Below are 20,412 nucleotides of genomic sequence, written 5' to 3' on the forward strand. Positions count from 1 at the left end.
GTTAGTCCTGACTAGTAGTCCCTTTCTTACTCTAAGCATTACTGTTTTTATTCACATTTTTATATCTTTCCTTTCAATGGAATTTTGGGGAAAAAACAGGATATAAATGCATATACTCAGTCTATCATCTTACATGGAGATGTCTGTATATCTGTATACTCTAAGAAACATTTTTATTTGGAAATACAAATATGTACATAATGGGAAGTTTGGAAAACACAAAAAGACACAAAGAAAAAAGTTCATCTATCTGAAAAGAAAAAAATGCCAAGACGTTGGTGAATTCACTTCCAGCATTTCTAATGTATTCTAATGAAGACTATCAGAAAACTGGATCATATATATTTATTCTTATACTATGTTTTTATTTAGTTAGTTAGTTAGTTAGTTTTAAAGATTTTATATATTCATTTCAGAGAGTGAGAGAGAGAGGAGCAAGGGGAGGGGCAGAGAGAGAGAGAGAAGCAGACTCCCCTCTGAGCAGCGTGCCCAACATGGGGCTCCGTCCCAGGACCTGATCCTGACCTGAGCCAAAGGAAGATGCTTAACTGGCTGAGCCACCCAGCCACCTCAGTTTTACACTATGCTTTTTAAACTAACATTATGTAAAAGTATTTTCCTATATACCCTTACAAATATGATTTTATAAAAAATGGTTGTAGAGCCCTCCATCTGTGCATATTTGTTAGAAAATAATGATCAGTTTGTTTTCTACCTGCTTATTCCCCAAAAGAGTAATACATGATTCAATACAGTCAAAAGTCTCCCTTCCAACCCATGACTCCCACTGACCAGTTTCCCTTCCTGAAGTCAACAAATGACACCTGATTATTTTCTAAATATAAAGTCCCATTGGTAGAACTGGGTGAGAGGGTATAAACCTTTCTAGCTCTTAATACATACTTGCTCTTCAGCAATGTATAAATTACACCACCCCCTTACAAAGACATGCTCTTTTTTTCTAATATTTGTCACTTTGGAAGGCAAGAAACACTTTACTACTCATTTCCCTAAGAATGAAGTTAGAGCATATTTTCCTATGTTCATTAGCCTAGTCTACAACTTCAGTCATTACATAGGCTTTTCCCAGCCTTTGCCACAAAAGACCTTTTAAAAATACTTTCTTGGGCTGCCTGGGTGGCTCACTCGATTAAGCATCTAATTTCAGCTCAGGTCATGATCCCAGGGTCCTGGAATTGTGTCCTGAGGAAGACTTCCTATTCAGCGGGGAGCCTGCTTCTCCCTCTTTGCTCACTTGCGTGCGCTCTCTCTCTCAAATAAATAAAATCTTAAAAAAAAGATAAAAATACATTCTTATCTTTCAGGATCATAGACAACCTGCTGAATTTCCCTTACTTCAAGTCAAATTGGGGTCTTCTCCAAACATCAAGGCTTATATTTTCCTTAAAGACATCATTAATGAAATTGCCACTGTTTTACATTCATACTTTGTTTTAATGGGATTTCTAATAATGCTTGAGATTTCTTTCCTGAGGTCTACTCTGACCTTCTCATCAGAAAGAAGAGTAGCAGCTCAGAACTTCACTCAAAGAAAACATGAAGAGTTCGTGGGCTGGTGTTTTCCATTGACCACCCATCTGACCTCTTGCAGGCAGGTGATGTGAGCTGGAGCCCAGGACAGACTAGTCTGTGCCAGAATCCACTACCACTCCTAGGTGTTGCTCACCTCCCCACCTTGGCCCATTCCATCTCCAAAGTCTGAAAGACCTTTCCAGTTACCTCTCCTCATGATGCAGGCTGGTTAGGGGCCCCTATTCTATACACCCCAGGCACAGGGTGCATGTCTATTGTGAAAATTAAAAACAAAACAAAAAAACAGGCGAGCCTTGAAAATTCCGAGCAGACAAAGGCAGTTGAGTCATAAGGGCAAAATTTAATTTAGCTTATTTTATAAGACTAACTTGACCTGAGCTGTTTCTTGCTTATCCCTCTGACAAAACTTGCAACTGTTTCCCAAGGTCGATATATGGTAACCACTGACCAATTTCCTATCATTTAAGAAAATCCTAATATTATAACCAACCTCAGTGGAGAATAGTCACTGCCGTCTCACTATATAAGCTGCTTTAATATGAGACTCATTCCAGGTTTTGGTTTGAGCACTCCCAGTCTGCAAACTTTCTGGTGTGTGCCATAAACTTTCACTGAAGACTAGTTCCGTGATTCACTGGTCTTATGTCTGTTATTTCTGAACTTTTGACACTAACATCCACACATGTGCAGTCCATGGATGTGTCCCCTCCACCTCCCCCACCCGGCTCCCCAAAGCTCTGCAGTGCTCCAGAGCCAAACACCAAGCCAGACACAGCACTTGCCCGGCACAGCACATGCCCGTAGGCAATGATTGCTGAGCTGAAACCAGTCCACACTCACCTGCCCCATTCACCTTCAGACAGCACAACTATGCACTTTGCACAGCTCACCACTCCCTACAGAACACCTGTAATGCACCAAAATGACCTTCACAGCTCTTCGCTGCACAGACGTTTCCAGGCTTATACAACCCACCTGTTTCTTCTCATGGCCAAATAAAGAACGAATGTTTAGTTCCTCACGAAAAAATTGGCTAACCTGCTCTCCTTCGAGCCTTCACCACTTGTGTGTGTCTGACACAACCCTGAGTCAATTCCAAACACAGTCTGTCCTGACTCCCTGGTTTTCCTTCAACACTCTGTAATTTATGGATATTCCAACTTCTTATATCACCCAACAAACTCCACCCTATACAATAAGCATTTCAGCAGTGACTTATTCTATATTAGAGGATTAACTAATGTTGACTGAACATTTTTTTTGACAGATATAACGTTGCTATACTGTCTAGATCTTTGTACACAGAGGTATTCAATGAACACTGACTGGACCAGAGTATGTTGTTGACTTTTTCTCAACCTCACCTCCTTAGAATAAACTTCGCCCTCTCCTACTTCTTGGTCTCCTGCCAGTGCCGCACCCACTCCTGCCCAGCACCTCACCTGCCTTCCAAGGGACTCTCCCACACCCACACTCCTTACAACCATCGGGCCAGGGAAGCTGTTGACTTTGATCCCAACTACAGGAGTCAGATTCTGCTGGGGAACTCCTGCCCTGCTCTGCACTCTGCAGAGAACTGACCCGGCTCCCTGCGCACTCCCTGCCCCCCACCCAAGGACTCCTGCACCTGCCTCCTTTTTGGTCTCTAACAAGGGTTCCCACCGTCCCGTCCCTCCCCCTCCAGGTTGTGCTTTGGAAACACCTGGGGAACCTTTTTGAATGCTGATACCTGGGCCCCTTCCAACCCATAAATTCTGACTTAATAATCCAGGATGCAGCCTGGATATCAGGATTTTTCAACATCCAGGGTTGATTCTTGTATTCAAACCTTGTGCGTCCAGCTATAGCGATCGAATGTCCAGCCTCTATAACTGGCAGCCTGGGAAAAAAGAGGAAGGGGCGGGGAGGAAAGGGGAAGGGAGGAAGGAAGGAAAGAAAGAAGGAAGGGAGGGAGGGAAGGAAGGAGGGAGAAAAAGAGGAAGGAAGGAAGGAAAGGAGGGAGGGAGTGAAGAAAGGAGGGAAGGAAGGAAGGAAAAGAAAGAAAAGCGGAGTCAAGGGGGCCCCAAGGCGGGGCCCCAAGGTGGCTCCACCCACTGCGAGGGCGGAGCCGCCCCCACCTCGGACTCGGCCTGGGGCAGACTCCGAGATAAACTCCGGAACTTCGCGCAGCCGGGAGCCTGTGACGCGGCGGCGCCCGTGCCAGACCACTGCTTGTCGACGACAGCGAGGGCTGCGTGTCCCAGGTGAGTTCCCGAAGTTCGGGCCCGGGGCCGGGCGAGACCTCCGCGAGGAGGTGGCGCTGCACCACTCCGAGGCGCCCGTGGCTCGGCGCCCGTCGCAGCCACCCCCCTGCCGGCAGTAAAGCTGTGGCGGGGTGGCCTGAGGAAGGGGGGTGGGTGGCGTTGCGAGAGAGGGCGCGGGCCTGTGAGCCCCGGCCCTGAGGCTGGGAGTGAGCGGGCGAGAGCGCCACGCTGCTCTCTGCTGCCCAGCGCGTCTACCACTCTCTCCCCACCGTCCCCAATTCATCACATACCTCTCACCAGGCAGCTTGCTGCGTCCTGGCGTGGAAGGCAGAAGACATCTGTTTACACTGCATCAAGTTAGTTCAGCATTTTTTTCCCCCCAAAGTAAGCTCTATGCCCAACATGGGGCTTGAACTCACGACCCTGAGATCGAGAGTTGCTGCTCTCCCGACTGAGCCAGTCAGGTGCCCCAAATTATTTCAGCTTTTGAACTAAGCAGTCAGGCCCTTACACACCAAAGTGTGTAACCCGATTAAATTTAATATGCTCTGTAACTTCCTAAGACAAAGTCTTTACATAAAAACGGAACCTTACATTTACTTTTGTTTTTAAGTATACTTACTGTCACCGTCTTTCCTTGCTATGGGCAGGGATCGTAATTTATATGCTAGCAGGAACACCAATCATAGCTCTAGCCGGTCCAGTCATTTTGCTGTTATGGGCCTGGCATTGTTCTAGGAAGGCCCCCACATTATGGGCATTAGGAGTGGAGACAGAGGTGATATGTAACTTGACAGGTGCTGAAATCCAGCCCAACTCCTCTTGCCCCACCCCCACCCTATACACCCTGGAAGGAGGAGCTGTGTGCTGGACAATGAGAACCTTCACTCCCACCACCAATTTGCTTAGAAATTTCATAAGGGATCTTAGGGACAGTATTACACACCTTAACACTTTACCTGTATTAAGTTTTAACTTCCACAGCTCCCTCATTGGTGCATCCTGCAGAATCCCCCTATTTAGAAGAGGAAACTGAGGCACAAAAGATAAAATATTTGAACCAATGCTGCAGAAAAGTCAGTGGCAGATCCAGAATTCCAACCCAAACTTTAATCTCTACACCGCACTACCTGTGCAGATACTCAGCAAACACCCTAAACCCCAAATGAGAGACACCTCGGGATGCCAAGCTCTTGAGAACTTAATAAGCAGCTGCCCAGATAGTGATAAGTGGTAAGACCTTGCTCTAGGTCTTACATCATGCCAACACTGAACCGTGGAATCTGAAGTTTAGGGCCTCTGGCATTAAGAACCTTTCCCCAGGTCAGTGGTGAAACTTCTAGCCACCATATGGTGTTGGAGCCCACTGAGGAGAGAAATAGAACTCTCTCCCTCTGGCATGGACTCTCATAGTGGTGTGCCTGAAAGGGGGCATGGATGAGTTGGTGTGAGTCTTCTCGTGGAAGGAGTGGTGACAGTGCCCAGCCTGCTGCCTGGGGAGGGTACCCAGGGTGTTCCATTACTGTGGGAAGGCTGACCCTCATCCTTGAAGGTCTGAAGACACATAGCCCACAATTGAGCTTAAAATGAGAGTCTGAAAATCACCACTTGCCCTTTAGGACACCTTCCTTCCAAACTCTGCCACCACCACCCTCCCCCACTTATGCCTCCCCTTAATAAGTCTTTGAAAAATAAGTCTTTAAAAAAATAATACCAACACAAACCCAAAAGGAGGCAAAAGTAAAACCAGAAAGGTAGCAGTTACCACATAAACATTACAATGTAGTTACAACTTTGAACATAAAAGCAGTCAGCGGGACTTGGGATTATTATGAAGAAAGGTTAACTGTGAGAAAGAATTAACTTCTCCTTCAGGTCAAATATTGGTGTGGTTACAGTTCCTGGTTAGGGAACATTCTGTCCTGTCCTACTCAGATGTGGGCCCAGCTTGGTTCTGTGAATGAAAGTTGACCAAGACACAGTCTCTGTGTCTAAGTTCAGAGTCTGCTACCAAGATAGAAGCTTAAATAACACGTCCCAGTTTCTGCTGCTATCTCAGAAAACATGAGCTCCATGTAGTCCACACACTCAGAGGGAGTGGTCACGGATGGCTTTATGTGGGTCTCTCTTCCTTTACAGGCCTCATTCTCAACATGGCTTCCAGCCTGAAGTCATCCAAGGAATTGGTCGTTTTCTTAGGAAAATCGATGATTGCTTTTCTGGAGTCTTTGATTTTCACCATCATCCCCAAACCACGGAAGAATGTTGCTGGTGAAATCGTGCTCATCACCGGAGCTGGGAGCGGACTGGGAAGGCTCTTGGCCCTCCGATTTGCCCGCCTTGGATCCGTGCTGGTTCTCTGGGATATCAACAAGGAGGGGAACGAGGAAACGTGCAGGATGGTGCGGGAAGCTGGAGCCACGAGAGTTTATGCCTACACTTGCGACTGCAGCCAAAGGGAAAACATATACAGAGTGGCCGAGCAGGTAGATCTTGTGTCTTGCTATTCCCTGTGGGTAGTAAGCCCTGTACACGGATACACTCACGTGCCTCCGTCTCTCTGTCCCTTTGCCTTGCTCAGTGTAGCTTTGCCTGTCTCCAATTTCCCTTTAATTGAAAAAGTATTGGGGAGTGAGAATTAGGATTTGTGAGTTGTCATTGTATACCATACACCACATGAAACACCCCAGCTGTATTGTATCCTAATCCTATAAAGTGAGGTCCATGACTATCTCCATTTCACAAATAAGAAAACCAAAGCTTAGGGAGGTAAGTAGCTCCCCTAAGGAACAGGTACTAAGTAGCAAAGATCCGGCTCAGCCTTAAGTCTGTTGACTCCATAGTACACACTTGGCCCTGCCAACCAGGTGGTACAGACTGTGTTACAGTATAGGAGGTAGAAGGTGGCCCTCTTGAAGGAGAAAGGAGACATAGAGTTATTGAATAATCTGCTCAGTGGTCCCAGAGCTAGCCCATGACTAAGCCAGGGCTTGAACCCATATCCGGTCTGAGCTGAAATTCCCCTATTTCTACCACTCCACAGTGCCTTTCATTTGAATGTGTATTTCTCTTAAGTAATCATAAGAAAATCAGAATATTTCATTCATCCTAAAGATGTCTAACCACAGTTGCTCCTTTGGTGATGATTCAGCTGTGCATTTAAAGACGACTTTCAGGAAATCAAAACCCCAGTAAGCAGTGGTAAGAGGTTTTTTGTTGTTATTGTTGTTCCTCGAGGCAGGTACTTGTTTGCTGCCTCTTTTCCCTCATAAGGTTTTTCTCTATACCCCCATCGGCATAAGTACTCCGCACATCACTCTCCTGGGTCACCTTTTTGGAGGCCCCCAGAATTCCCCAATTTAGTGAGAAAGAAGGAACCAGACTGGCCTGCAAAGAGCAGCCCAGCCCTACTGGAAAGTTCTTGCACAGCTTCTAGCCCCTACCTCGAATTCCCTTGCTGTTTCCCACCTTACTTCCTAGTGGTGAGATTGGCAAGTCATTGGCAGTTGAGTGTGTAGCTTCTGTTGAAATTTGTCTTTAAATTCTATACATCTGTGACTACCATCTCCAGTCCCACGCAGCCCCATACAGTCTGGAGACCCCAACCTGACAAGCTAGCGCCTCCCTCAAAGTGTCAACCTCACAGATGAATGTCTGTACACTTATAGCAATGATCACCTGGCATGTCCCCTCATGCTGACTGCAAACAACTTCTGTAGCCACTCTTAAGCAATCTTCAGTTCATATTCGCATGCTGAAGACCATCCAATACTGAGCAAGCTAATATGAGGCACTCTGTAAATAATCACCTCTTCCCCATATTTGTGGCTTAGTTCTGACCAACATGCTTAGGTCAGAAATGGTCAAATGGTACATATTACCAGTTCATTATTCAGCTTTTCTTACTTATGGGTCTTAAAATGAGTTGATTATGTGCTCTTCGGAATTTAGGGGAAGCAAACTACTCTCCACTCATGAACTAGCCATTTGCACTTCTTCCTCTGGAGAGAGGAAAGATACCAAAGGATTTTCTAAAAGTATTCCAGAGAGCAGTGATCATGATGAAAGGTTTCAGATTGGTATGACATTGTGTCATCTCCACAGACCCCAAGAACTTTGAAAGCTAGTGTCCTCAGATCATAGTTTGGCACGAAGTTCAGAAAGCGTAGCCTTTGCTCCTTGGCAACTTAGGTAAGCGATTATTTTAAACAATAAACAAAACAATAAACACATGATGAGAGTGGGGCTATGTCATGGTTGCTTACCTTTGCTGTGGCATGTGGAAGTGTCCTGACTACATTTAATGACTGATCCCTTAGGCAAGTCAAATCAGAATCAATTTTACTTCGCATACCTCCAATTGACTGCATTGGTTCAACAGCAGGGGGTGGGGAGAAGGCCTTATTTGTGACATCTATGAGAATTCCTTAAGGTTTGTTTCTGCTTCCTGATGTTCAAGGTCAAATTTCAGGATCATTTCATCTTTTAAACCATGTCATCACTAGTAGAAGCAGACCTTTCTTTATTGCCCACCACCACTAATGAGTACTGGTTGGGAAGTTCATAACAGCCATCTTGGACAGTTTAAAGTGAGATGCTGATTTGCACAATCTTCGGGCTTTTCCTTCTTTTCTTTTTCTTTTTTTTTTTTTAAGATTTTATTTATGTATTTGTCAGAGAGAGCAGGGGAAAGCACAAGCAGGGAGAGTAGCAGGCAGAGAGAGAGGGAGAAACAGATTCCTGCTGAGCAGAGAGCCTCATGTAGGACTTGATCCAGGACCCTGAGATCATGATCTTAGCTGAAGGCAGACACTTAAATCCACTGGGCCACACAGGTGCCCAGTCTTCTGGCTTTTATTATAGCTGGGTTGTTTGTAGAGAAATCCCCACCAGCAGGCAGGCCCAGTTTATGTGGGAGTCTCATTAGACTTGTCATCCAGGGTTGAACACACTGTTGCCACATTCTTACAATGAGGAGAATAATGAATGCAGAAAAAGAAAACTAGTCTGTTGCATTTTCCCTTAGCTGCTACCCTGTGTCTTTTATAAAACAACACAATGCAAACAAACTTACTCTCATTGCATGGACGAGCATTTTATTGGGTTATCATTGGTCAATAATACTTAAATATATGTCGCATACAATTAAACCTGATCCTTTTTTTCCCCCTAATGTGGTAGAGGCTAAATACTCATGATGTCTTTCCAAGCTAATTTAAAGGGCAAAAGCAGACTTTGGAGCAAGATAATCCTTTAAAAAAAAAAAAAAAAAAGGAAAAGATAAACCTATATACAAAACAGATAAAGCAATAGGAAGAAAGATTATTCACATGTAAAATCTTATCGCAAGTGCTTAGCCCAGTACATTTAAGGTATGATTCATAAAGATACAGTATTCATATACTGCAAAGACACAAGCCACAGATAATGAAACCAGGTGCCATTTTGAAATTAAAGTCTGGTGTTAATTTTGCCAAGTATATGATGACATGCTTTATTCAGGTGAGAGGGGGCAGTGGACACACACATCTGTTTATTTCTCTGAGATGTAACTTCTGGCTTTGCCATCCCGGACTCTGAGCAAGGATATGAGCTTCTGATGCTACTCTCCTACTGGCTTCCAGTCCACAGCCCTGTCCAGCTTTTTTTTTTTTTTTTTTTTTCATTTGAGTATAGTTGACACACAATATTATATTAGCTTCAGGCATACATCGTGGTGATTTAACAGCTCTATGTGCTAGGGTATTCTCACCACAGGTGGAGCTACCCTCTGCCATCACACAAGGGTACCACTGACTATGTTCCTCATGCTGTGCCTTTTATTCCCGTAATTTATTCATCCTGTAACCAGAAGCCGATGTCCAATTTTGCCTTAGGTAGGGCTAGTTGTTTCTAGCCTTGACTTTTGTTCAGCTTGAATTTGACTAATTATTTTACCCACTCTCCAGATAAAACTTTAAGTCAGATCTGTTTCCAGTGCTTTTATCTGAAAATGCTACCATAAGGTGAGGTTTCCTTGGTCCTATTTATTTCATCCTCAGTTTTCCCTAGACTGCCACTCTGGTTCGCTCAGAAATCCCTACCATGTCACCCTCATTGCTGGGGCTCAGGCCTTCCAGAGCAGTGAGTGAAGTGGTAGCTTCCACCTGGCTTCAGTAATACAACCCGCTCTGTGCCAGAATGTGCCATCCATGTAGAGAGCTGTACACACACACACACAGAGCTAGCATTGTAAGGGGTACTGCTGTGAGCTTCCTGTTCAGCACAGGGCAACTGCCACCAGGGGTTCTCTCTGATCAGGGGGGCAGAGCCCCTGCTTGGGATACAAATTTCAGGAATGGAATTCTAAGCACAGGAAGGAGCAAAGGGATACCACCATCTCACGTTGCCAGTCCTAGAAAAATCCTGCACTCACGTCTGCCATAAGAGCCAAGATTACAAGCTGAAGATTTACTATAAGTGAAAGGCTCCAAGGTCCCACCCAGAAATTATATTTCTTAAATACAAGTTATGGAGTACTACTCTGGCCAGCATTATAGCAGCAAATGGGGCTTACTCTAATCCTCCCTTCACACATCTTAATACCTAGAAGCCTGTGGTAGGGAGAAGAAAGCCAGCTAGTTGGTATAAACGGGACAGACAGGTTCTGAGCTGTGGCATGTGCATAAAACCTGTTTAGAAATGTCATGCTTCCTCTGTGCCTTCCTACTCCACCCCATCTCGCTGTGTGCTGGGTCTTGATTTATATCACGTGACTATAATGCCTATCTCAGTGACTGAAATAACCTACTACTTACACGGAGCCTGAAAGAGGGACTAGAATGGCTCTAACTGCTCTGTTAAGGAAAGTAGCCCTGCAGTATCGGAACCATCCTAGGAAGGGGGGAAGAACTGAGACGAAAAGCATCAGACGTGGATCTGACGCACTGTACACTCAGCAAAGGAAATAAAGCATACTTTGCAGAGTACGTAACCTCGTAACCTCCGTCTGAGTTAACTAGGATAAGAAGCCTGTGAAACTATGGAAATTTAAGCTTAGATCATGTAAAGAATTGCTCTATGGGTGGTGTGTTGCTCTTGTTATTCAATGCAGGTTAAAAAAGAAGTTGGCGATGTCTCCATCCTAATCAACAATGCCGGAATCGTGACAGGCCAAAGTTTCCTCGACTGCCCAGATGAGCTGATAGAAAAGGCTTTAGATGTGAATTTTAAAGCACATTTATGGGTAATTATTTTTTCTTCTCATAATAAGTCTACAGTTACTCTGAATTTAGAAGTACCTTCCTCTTGTTTTCTTACAATTTTATTCATCCTAACTAAAGCACGGACTTCTCAATTTCAGATTTCTCCTGGTTGTCCCCGATGCTCCCCCTCCCCTGCCCTGGATCCAACTTAACTTACTCCTGCATGAGCCTTTGCTCAGGAATCCTGCAAAGACAACTGTCCTATGGTTTTATTGTCATTTATTGATTATATCAGGTGCTGTTCTAGGCACTTCCCGTATAATCCTTGAAACAGCTCAGTGAAATAAGGGATCAGAGGAGTTAAAAGATTTGCTCAAGGCTACACAGAAATGACATCACATAAACTTGACCAAGGTGACCTTATAATTTCCCAAAACTGGAACTCTTTTGAAAGTGGAAAAGATAATAAAAAATATTAATAATGATGATTAAAAAGAGAAAGTGAAAGAGAACATTATTAATAAACAAGCATTAATCAGGTCTATTCCGGGCAAACCAAGATGTGCAGTCACCTCATTCAGTATCTAATCAAGGAAAAGAGAATTTCTACCAGTAGCCTGGGTGACATTAAAGGGCACAGGACAGGTGCCACGGACATTAAGGATCATAGCCCCTGACTTCCAATATGATGTGCCCCTTGCAGAATTTGGGTTTTCCTAGCTTTTGTTGAACCTAGTCTTGCCGCACCTCCCCACCCACAGGCATGCCCCCCATTGCCTCTCTCTTCTCCACTGCCCTGGGTGGCTCTCTGCTGGGAGGGTGTATTTGCTGGAGACTTCTGAGCTCCCTCCATCCTCCTTACACCTCCCCAACAGACTCCCTGCCCAACTGTCATTGGCAGCCTTCAAATGTTATTTGGACTGTGTCGGTTTCTGTCACCTAGTTTCACCAAAAGTGTCCTGGCACTGGTGGTATTGTTGGTGTTCTGTATTGTCTTCAGGAGAAAGATGGAAAGATTCTGAACTAAGTGAGCACCATGTTCCTTTGGGAGCTACTACAAGTGATTTATGTTTTCTTGTCCCAAATATCCCTCTCCTTTGTTAGAATGAAGTTAGATTCTTGGGCCAGAATGAAAATAAAACCATCATCCCATTCATGGTCTCCACTTCTGTCACATTCTTTTTCTTCCTGGGTCTCTTCTTTCTCTCTCTTCCTCTAATTGTCCCCAGAGTCCTAGTGTCCCTGACCCCAGTCATTCTCACTCTGGACACTCTTTCTAGGCAAGTCTGCATACGTTCTTTGAGTCCCTGCATGGAGTAGGCACTTAATTGCTAGTGGGTCAGAGGGCTCCTGGTGGCCGTGCTCCCAAGGGATGCGTCCCCAGGGAGAAGTAAAGAGACTCACCTCAGACCATCAGAACTCAGGGAGCTTTTCATTATGCTTCGCTGTGGGCTCGCTTTGATTTTCCACCTCTAAGTGTTAGTTTCTCTTGGAAAGTCATTGTGATGCACACAAAGGTCATTTGACTTCTATAAGAGATTCCTTTTCTCATATTTACTCATATGATTCAAGTGTGAAAATAAATATGAAATAGAAATTCATTGAAATATGCAAGTATTCCTGTCTAATGAGTTATTTCTGTGTTGTAGAACATATCTTCTGTCAAAGCTCATTTCTCTCTCCTTTACCTTCTTTTTCCAGGTCCCACATCAAAGGTGAAGGTGCTCTATATTACTGAGACACAGCACACACCCATTCTTTCTAACATATCCTCTCTGTTGACATGGAATCGAAATTAGAAACTATTATTCAAAGAAGTAGAGATGAACTTTAAAACAAAGTGATTCTTTAAACCGAAGCCAATAGTGGCATGTCCTGTGCACAACGTTCAGAAAAATTTGAAATCCAAATACGATCCAAGAGGTGAAAAAAGGCAATATAAATCTAAATTATCATATCTCCAGTACTCTCACTGGTGTGTGGGTTATGCCTGCCACAGTTAAGATTCTCCCATACTTCTTGAATTATTGTCGGAATATTGTTTTTTTAAAGTCACATATGCATGAAATATAAGTCTAAATAAATTGTTTTGAACAATATTGGAACTGCCATCATTAAATGCTGATTTGCCAGGTTGAACAAACTAAGAGGCCTGCTTGCCAGATGTTTACATTTTTATACCCCAGTGCCTTCAGGTAGTTTGATGAGCTTAAAAGACTCTTTTCATCACAACGATCATATAAACATCTGAAAAAAGTGTAAAATGTTAACAGTTCTTTCTTGCTCTTCTTAGACTTATAAATCCTTTCTACCTGCTATGATCGCTAAAGAGCATGGACATTTGGTTTGCATTTCAAGTTCAGCTGGATTAGTTGGAGTAAATAAACTGGCAGGTAAGAGAAATGTATTATTTAGCAGTTGCAAAAAGTTTTATAACTTTATCTTACTTAGCTCTGAACAATCAACATTGATTTGATGTACCAATGATAAAGGTTTATAAATTAAGAAACATATTCAGTAAGGTAGGTGGTTGAGAACATGGTACGGCAGAACTGCCTATCAGATTTGCTTACATGCAGTTGAACTATGCACTTTAGAATCATTAGGTCAGGGCAATCTCCTGGGCTTTAAAAAAAAAACAGAGAGGGCACCTGGGTGGCTCAGTCGGTTAAGCGTTTGCCTTCTGCTCAGATTGTGATTCCACAGTCCTGGGATCCAGTCCCACATCAGGCTCCCTGCTCCCTGCTCAGCCAGGAGTCTGCCTCTCCCTCTGCCTCTCCCCACTGGCTTATGTACTCGCCCTTTCTCTTTTTCTAGCTTTCTGTCAAATAAACAAACAAACAAACAAATAAAAGTTAAAAAGAGAAAAGAGAGATCTTACTGATAAATTCTTTTTATGCAGGTGATTAGCATAGTCACCATCTGGGGGACCCCTGGCACTGTTATTGGGATGGTAAGGAGGAGCACTCTGCCTTCTGAAATTTCCATTAAGTGGTCTCCTTCTGTTGGGCATTTGGAGAAAGTTTCTCCAGTCCAAGAAATCTAAAATTAACCTCTCTGCTCTCCCACTGCTTGAAGACTCACAGCTCAAGATGGTAAGCACAGTTCAGCTCAGTTATGGGAATAGAGTTCCCAGAACCATCAGTCACCCCAAATGTTATGCATCTGTACACATCTCCCCATTAGCGGGACTCCCCTTCCTCCATCCTTCTTAGAGTTCACTAGGTTTTATTGTGACCTCGTGGGTCTCTGAACTCCTGCTGGTCTATTTGTAGTTCCTATGAATCCTTTTCCTGGCACAACATCTCTGTCTTAGGATACAAGACTCTCCCACGCCCTGCTCACCCTAGAAGCATGTGTAAGACTTTTGTAATTCCCACGGTGTGGGGCTTGGCTCCCCTGCTTCATAATCAGTGGGGCTGCTATGTAGAATGCAGATTGCCTGAGTCCGGGTTGTTTCTGCTCGTCTGAATTTCAGGGATGCAAGGGCTCAGTGAGCTGCATTCATGCCCCACGACTCAGGTGATCCTAGAAGCTGCTCAGGACTCCCTCTCCCCTTCCCTTCCTCTACTGTCTAACCCACTGCAGTCTAGGAACCTGACTCTTGTTGGTTGTAGTGGCTGCTTCTCCCCAGAGGAAGAATGGCTCATTTGCCTCTTCTGACTTTGTGAGGAAAAGGAGAGTCAGAGTCCACGTAAATGCCAGTTCTTCTCCAAATGTTCTGTGAGTTCAAGATTCAGGTGTTCACTTGCAGTGAGTGTGATTGTAGACAGAAAACTCAAAACTGACGTTGATGCCACTTCCCACTCCCGCTGCACTCTCAAGATGGGTAAGAAGTAGACATTGACGTTTGCCAGTCTGTTTTTCTCCAGAAAAGGGAAAGTTAGAAGTTTAGTTAGAAGATAGTTAGAATAGTTAGAAGAAAATTTTATCTGAGTATCATGACCCACGGTGATCTCTCTTGCCTGGACTCCCACATCCCTTATTATTTCATTTCTTCTTTTGTGTGTCTCCCTGCCCTGAATCTCTTGAAACTCTTCGGGTCAGGGACTGGACACACATGTCATGCTTCTGACCTCTCATCAGGGTGGAAGTAAAGTCTAGCAGGGTGACCCGCAGGGGGCTCCCCGAAGCCCTGCATCTCCCGGAGGGCACTTGGTCCTTGTCAACAGACCTTTAGGTGATGCTGCTCCTCCCCACGCATTCCTTACTTCCTTCGGTGGGTCTGACCAAGATCATACAAAATAAGAACTCTGACATGACTGTCCCATTCTCTGTGTATATTTGTGTTTATGAGGAAAGCTTGATGTAACGCCGCTTAAAAACTCTAGAATACACATTGGCGTTGTTTGCCTTTTTCAGATTACTGTGCAAGTAAATTTGCAGCCTGTGGATTTGCTGAATCTGTATTTATGGAAACACTAGTCCAGAAACTAAAGGGGATCAAAACCACTATTGTGTGCCCATTTTTTATAAAAACTGGAATGTTTGCAGGTTGTTCTACTGCGTAAGTATGTCCTTTGGTTTCAAAGAAATGACATTTTTAAAAATGATTGACTACCTATTTTATATTGTTCTATTCACTAATGTTGTTTTAAAAAGGTATTTCATAGGATTCAGCCTGATTTATAAGTGATTTCAGAATTGTTTCTTTCTTCAAATGTGTTTGTGATTAACACATTGAGTTTATTAATGGATGGGTTTATTGGGATGGTTTAATGGGATGGTTTATTAAGGCCGGGTCCAGCTCACCCCACGCCGTAGCCAGATCTGCTAACCATCCCCCCAGCGTTCCTGGCCATAGTTTCTCTCTGCCACCAAATTCCATTCTGCACGCTTCCCTGACTGATTCCACAGCAAGACTGAAAATCATGGGGGTGGGGGGCACAAATTCCCAATTCTGCATCTTGTGGAGATGACAGGAAGTTGTTTAATATGGTTTCACGTAGATGCATATATTGTATCATCAGTGTGTTAATTAGAGGCATCATGGGCCATTTTAAAGTTAAGTTGTCACTAGCATGTTGATAATAAAGAAGTAAAGAGAGAAATCGATCATATCTCGAAGGGAAAGAAGTAAATAAGTGATAATGTTTGCAGCCTTTTTTTTAATCCCTAATTTATAAGATTTTTTTAGTAATTTATCATTTTCTTTTCTTAACTCCTTAGCCGTCCTTTCCTGTTACCCCTTCTGGAACCAGAGTATGTAGCTGACAAGATAGTAGATGGCATCCTGACAGACAAAGTATACTTAAATGTGCCAAAGGTTATATCCTTCTTGGTGTTCTTAAAAAGGTAACCATATCCGCTTCCTATTACTTCTCTAATGAGCCAGTCAACAACTCATTCTCCTACCAGGAGGAGCCACTTTAAAAATATCTGTTAAATGAGTGCACTTGGATCCCTTCCTTGTGCCTGTCTGCCAACATGACCTCAAATTCGCATAGCTTAGAAGATGGAATTGGATCCTGCCAGGCACCTTAGTATTGCATTATTGTCAGAGAGAAGTGGGTTTACTGAATGACCTGTGGACAGATTGAAGTCTTTTTTTTTTTTTTTTTTTTTTTTTTTTTTAGGACAGATGGTCTTCTTGTGGGTATCATAGAATAATTGCATTGGAACAGATATCGTGTCCACACTTCCTTGAGTACAGATCCCCAGAATCAAGGGTAGACAGTAAGCCAAACATTTCAGGAAGTTGTGGTATGGGTATAATTGGCAAGAGATGATAAATTTGAAGTATAAGAGGGTTAAAAGTGTTGGAGGCAGGGACTAAAAAGATAACCACCTCTTGAAAACACCCAAGGGCATCTTTGCTTACCCTCTCTAGTCGCATTTGGATTTTAGTGCTGAGACCCATCCACGGCAGTCTGTGATCATGGGACCCGGTTCTAGGAATGGTGATGCCAAATTGCTGAGCAGCTGCAGATTCCTACTATCTCAATTTGTTTTCTGGACTGGAACAGATCATCTAATTATACAGCTCCCCCCACCCCATCGAGGTTTCTGCTTTGCAAGGAAGCACATTCGTGATTGAACCACTTTCCTCCGTGGCGCTGAACTCTGTCTCGTTTTAACATTCACCGACTCTAGCTTTGCCCTAGCATTATGACTAATTCCATCCCTCTTGACAGCAGTTCTTGAGTTATTTGAATATAGATAGCAGCCATTGTCCTTCTTACATAAGGAAATGCCTTTTTCTCTCCTGTTAATCGTATCTACTTTGCACAACGCACCAAAATCATTCCTATGTCCTTTCACGGACCAGGCTTCACCAAGCACGAGAGTGATACAGCCAACAGGCTCTGGGAGGCAGGGCAAAGGACCTTGGACAAGCACTTTGAAATCTGGGGTTATGATCTGTGGCTTACTAAGTTTGTGACTCTGAGCATGCCCTTTATTCTCCCGGCCAGTTTCTTGTTTACGATTTAGAAGTCAATGCTTGTTAGAGCTTGTAGATTAGTGAGCGTCACGCAATGTATAGGACAGTGTGGGTGTTCACAGGACAGTGGCTATCTGTTGCCTAATCGATAGAAGTATGTGGTATAGTAATGCCAAGTGTAAAGAACAGAGGACTTAATTTTTCTAATGTTTTCAAATAATCATAGAGCTTATATTTACTTTTATAAGATATGAGAGATCTACATAGTTCCTGAGAAGCATTTGGAAACATGAAGAAGTTCAGTAAAGGGGATGACATCACACATTCCCTCAAATATTCATTCAGTAAGCATTAGAGAGTGCCTAATGTATGCCACAAATTGCTGATCATCCTAGGACCTGGGGTTACGGCAAAGGAGAGAGACAAGAGTCCTTGCCCTCATTGAAATTTTCTTCTTGAGGGGTGAGTGGCAGGGAACAGACAAAAAAGTTAAGTAAAAGAAAAGACGTGCTGGGTAGTCATAAGTTCTAGGAAGAAGCATAAAGCAAGAAAGAGAAATCCAAGAGGAGGCAGGGGGTGATGCAAGTTGAGTTTGGACATTCAATATTTTGCTTAGGGGAGGGATCTTGGGCGAGGTAACATGTGACATCATGGGGAACACACAGATGGACAGTGAGCTTATGTCCTTCCCTTTCCTCTACTCTGAGGACAAGTCTTAGGTTTAATGGGCCTCCCCTTGCTCTGCATTGTGACTGTCGGAGAGATGGGGTCTGTGCTGTCTTGGGAAGGGTGAGCGGGCATAGAAATAAGCGGTCCTAGTTAGGTCTTGCCAAAGGTCCTGGGACGTATCTAATCCCCACAGGAGTCCCAGAAACAGAGACTGAGGACTTCATTTGATACCGGAAGAAACAGGCTCAAGAATTAAGTAATGGACCTGGGATGGCTTTGTAAGTGACAAAGCTAGGATTCAAGCCAGGCTCATCCAACTCCACAAGACTTCACTGCTTCCTATTAATCATGATATAGTGCAGTGAAGCTTTGGAAACCGATGTGAGAAGTAAGTCAGGTAAACATAAATAAAGGCAGAAGAGATATAAAGGCCCTGAGCCAGTTCCCCCCATATAGTGGACAAGCCCCAAGTGATCCTAAGTCATGCACACTGATGTGTGCACATGCCAGTGACTCCCATCTGCAGCAAGTCAGTGACCCTGCATTTCGGCCGAGTTGGTCAAGGCACTTCCGTGATAGTAACCAAGAAAACTTCTCTTGTGTTCTTTTTAGTATCTTGCCTGTCAAGATGACACTGCTTTTGGCTGACTATGTGGGCGCCTTTAATTTGATGGACGGCTTTGTTGGCAGGAACAAGAAAAACTAAAGACCAACTCAATGGCTGATACCATCTGATACCCAGCATCCTATAATCCTGATTTCAAGAAAAGCATTTTTGTCCAACAGTGTATCTGGAAACTACAAGTACCATTCTTTCTCTGCTCTCTAGACTATTTTCAGCCAATACCTTTGAAAATAATGTTCATATCTGCTTTCTGGTGGTGGTGGTGGTGGTGGTTGTTTAGTTAAAAAAAAATAGCCCATTTTTGTCATTTCTGCTTGCAACTGATTTGTTAAGAAAACGAATCCTGTCTCTCATGAACTGCCCTTCACTTTGGTCATTGGGGATGAGGCCCAAGTAGAACAGGTGGCTTTGCCTGAACCTGCAGCAGGGTACAGTGAGGAGTGAAGAGGATGGATGAGTATTTTGCTTGAACGCCCTCTATACAGAGGACACAGAGTTCGGGGTTCCCTGTCACCTTGAGTCCCATGTCCTTCTTTCCAAAGCCAGCCATACAAATGCTTCATTCTTTTTTTTTTTTTTTAAAGATTTTATTTATTTATTTGTCAGAGAGAGAGCACAAGCAGGCAGAGTGGCAGGCAGAGGCAGAGAGAGAAGCAGGCTCCCTGCTGGACAAGGAGCCCAATGCGGGATTTGATCCCAGGACCATGACCTGAGCCCAAGGCAGCGGCTAACCGACTGAGCCACCCAGGCGTCCCCAAATGCTTCATTCTATATGCCCCAGGTACTCAGAGTACTCAGGTACTCAGACTACATACCAGTCCCACTCAGGGTATGTCAGGGGCCACTGTGTCCTGCACATTCCCTGAATGAACTTAGTAGGAGTGATTTTAGACCAAATTCTATGTAGGAGCATTTTTTTTCCCTAAAAGAGATAAAAGAATGGTTGCTTCTTCCTCGGAAAATGACATTCCACTGAGTTGGATGAACTGCTGCCTAGTGGACTGGAAAACATATTCATGTGATTAATTTCAAATGTTTAATTTAGTATTTCAGGGTGGGATTCGTGTTGTATTCTTCCACAGAATGGACAGGTCTATGAGTTGGCATTCATCTGTGATGCCTTCATTTCAAATCTATTGTATGCTTACAGTTTAATGAACTGGCCAACTGGAGATTGGAGATTAACTATAAAAGGAAGATTAAAAAAAATATGTTAATTACCATATCTCTGAAACTCCTTCCCAGGCTGGGAGGGGCATCTGCCTTGCGAGAAAAACAGCAGTCTTTGTCTCTTACCTTCTTTTGTGTGGGGAGCAGAAAAGGATGAGAAGTACCTCAGAAGACTCTGTGAGAGCCAAAAGAGACAAGTCATGAATATCTTGGGGGTAAGATGCTCTTAGAAAGGCAGTGGCCTCAGGGAATGTGGAATCTGGAATCCACTGTGGACTGATTTATCTTGAGCTGCCTGAGTGATTCTGACAACTCTGCCCCTATATTTCCTGTCCATGCAGAAAGCCTCCAAAAAGAGGGAGAGGGGGAAAAAAAACAACAACAACTTGTTTTATAATGATAAAAGTAATAGCTGAGGTTTTATTGTGCCTGGCACAAATCTATGCCCCTTACACACATTATTTCTCTAAACAAGCATATCACACCATTACTCAAAGAATAATAAAGGTATTTGGTGTATGCTGAAGAATAAAAGGCATTTTATTTCACAAGAGTGACATCCTACTCAACTGCAGACGTGTACCA

At 43.7% G+C, this 20,412-nt stretch overlaps 1 protein-coding gene across 1 annotated transcript; it reads left to right on the forward strand.

Annotated features, from left to right (window-relative positions):
- The first annotated feature begins 3,466 nt into the window (after positions 1–3,466).
- Positions 3,467–19,881, forward strand: SDR16C5 (short chain dehydrogenase/reductase family 16C member 5). Its single transcript, XM_080802493.1, has 7 exons — positions 3,467–3,797; positions 5,937–6,283; positions 10,891–11,022; positions 13,275–13,374; positions 15,344–15,488; positions 16,151–16,276; positions 18,645–19,881. Exons 2-7 carry the CDS (start codon positions 5,951–5,953, stop codon positions 18,736–18,738), a joined length of 930 nt encoding a protein of 309 aa, XP_080658619.1. The 5' UTR covers positions 3,467–3,797; positions 5,937–5,950; the 3' UTR covers positions 18,739–19,881.
- The last annotated feature ends 531 nt before the right edge of the window (positions 19,882–20,412 follow it).

Source organism: Martes martes (genome assembly GCF_963455335.1).
Source record: "Martes martes genome assembly, chromosome: 4".
Taxonomy (NCBI): Eukaryota; Metazoa; Chordata; class Mammalia; order Carnivora; family Mustelidae; genus Martes; species Martes martes.

What these genes read in the sequence shown, in the direction of transcription:
- SDR16C5 (XM_080802493.1), top strand. Translation starts at nt 5,951, where the DNA reads ATGGCTTCCAGCCTGAAGTCATCCAAGGAATTGGTCGTTTTCTTAGGA. An exon ending in ATTTTAAAGCACATTTATGG is followed by an intron (nt 11,023 to 13,274) that starts GTAATTATTTTT and finishes TGCTCTTCTTAG; the next exon opens with ACTTATAAATCCTTTCTACC. An exon ending in TGGAGTAAATAAACTGGCAG is followed by an intron (nt 13,375 to 15,343) that starts GTAAGAGAAATG and finishes TGCCTTTTTCAG; the next exon opens with ATTACTGTGCAAGTAAATTT.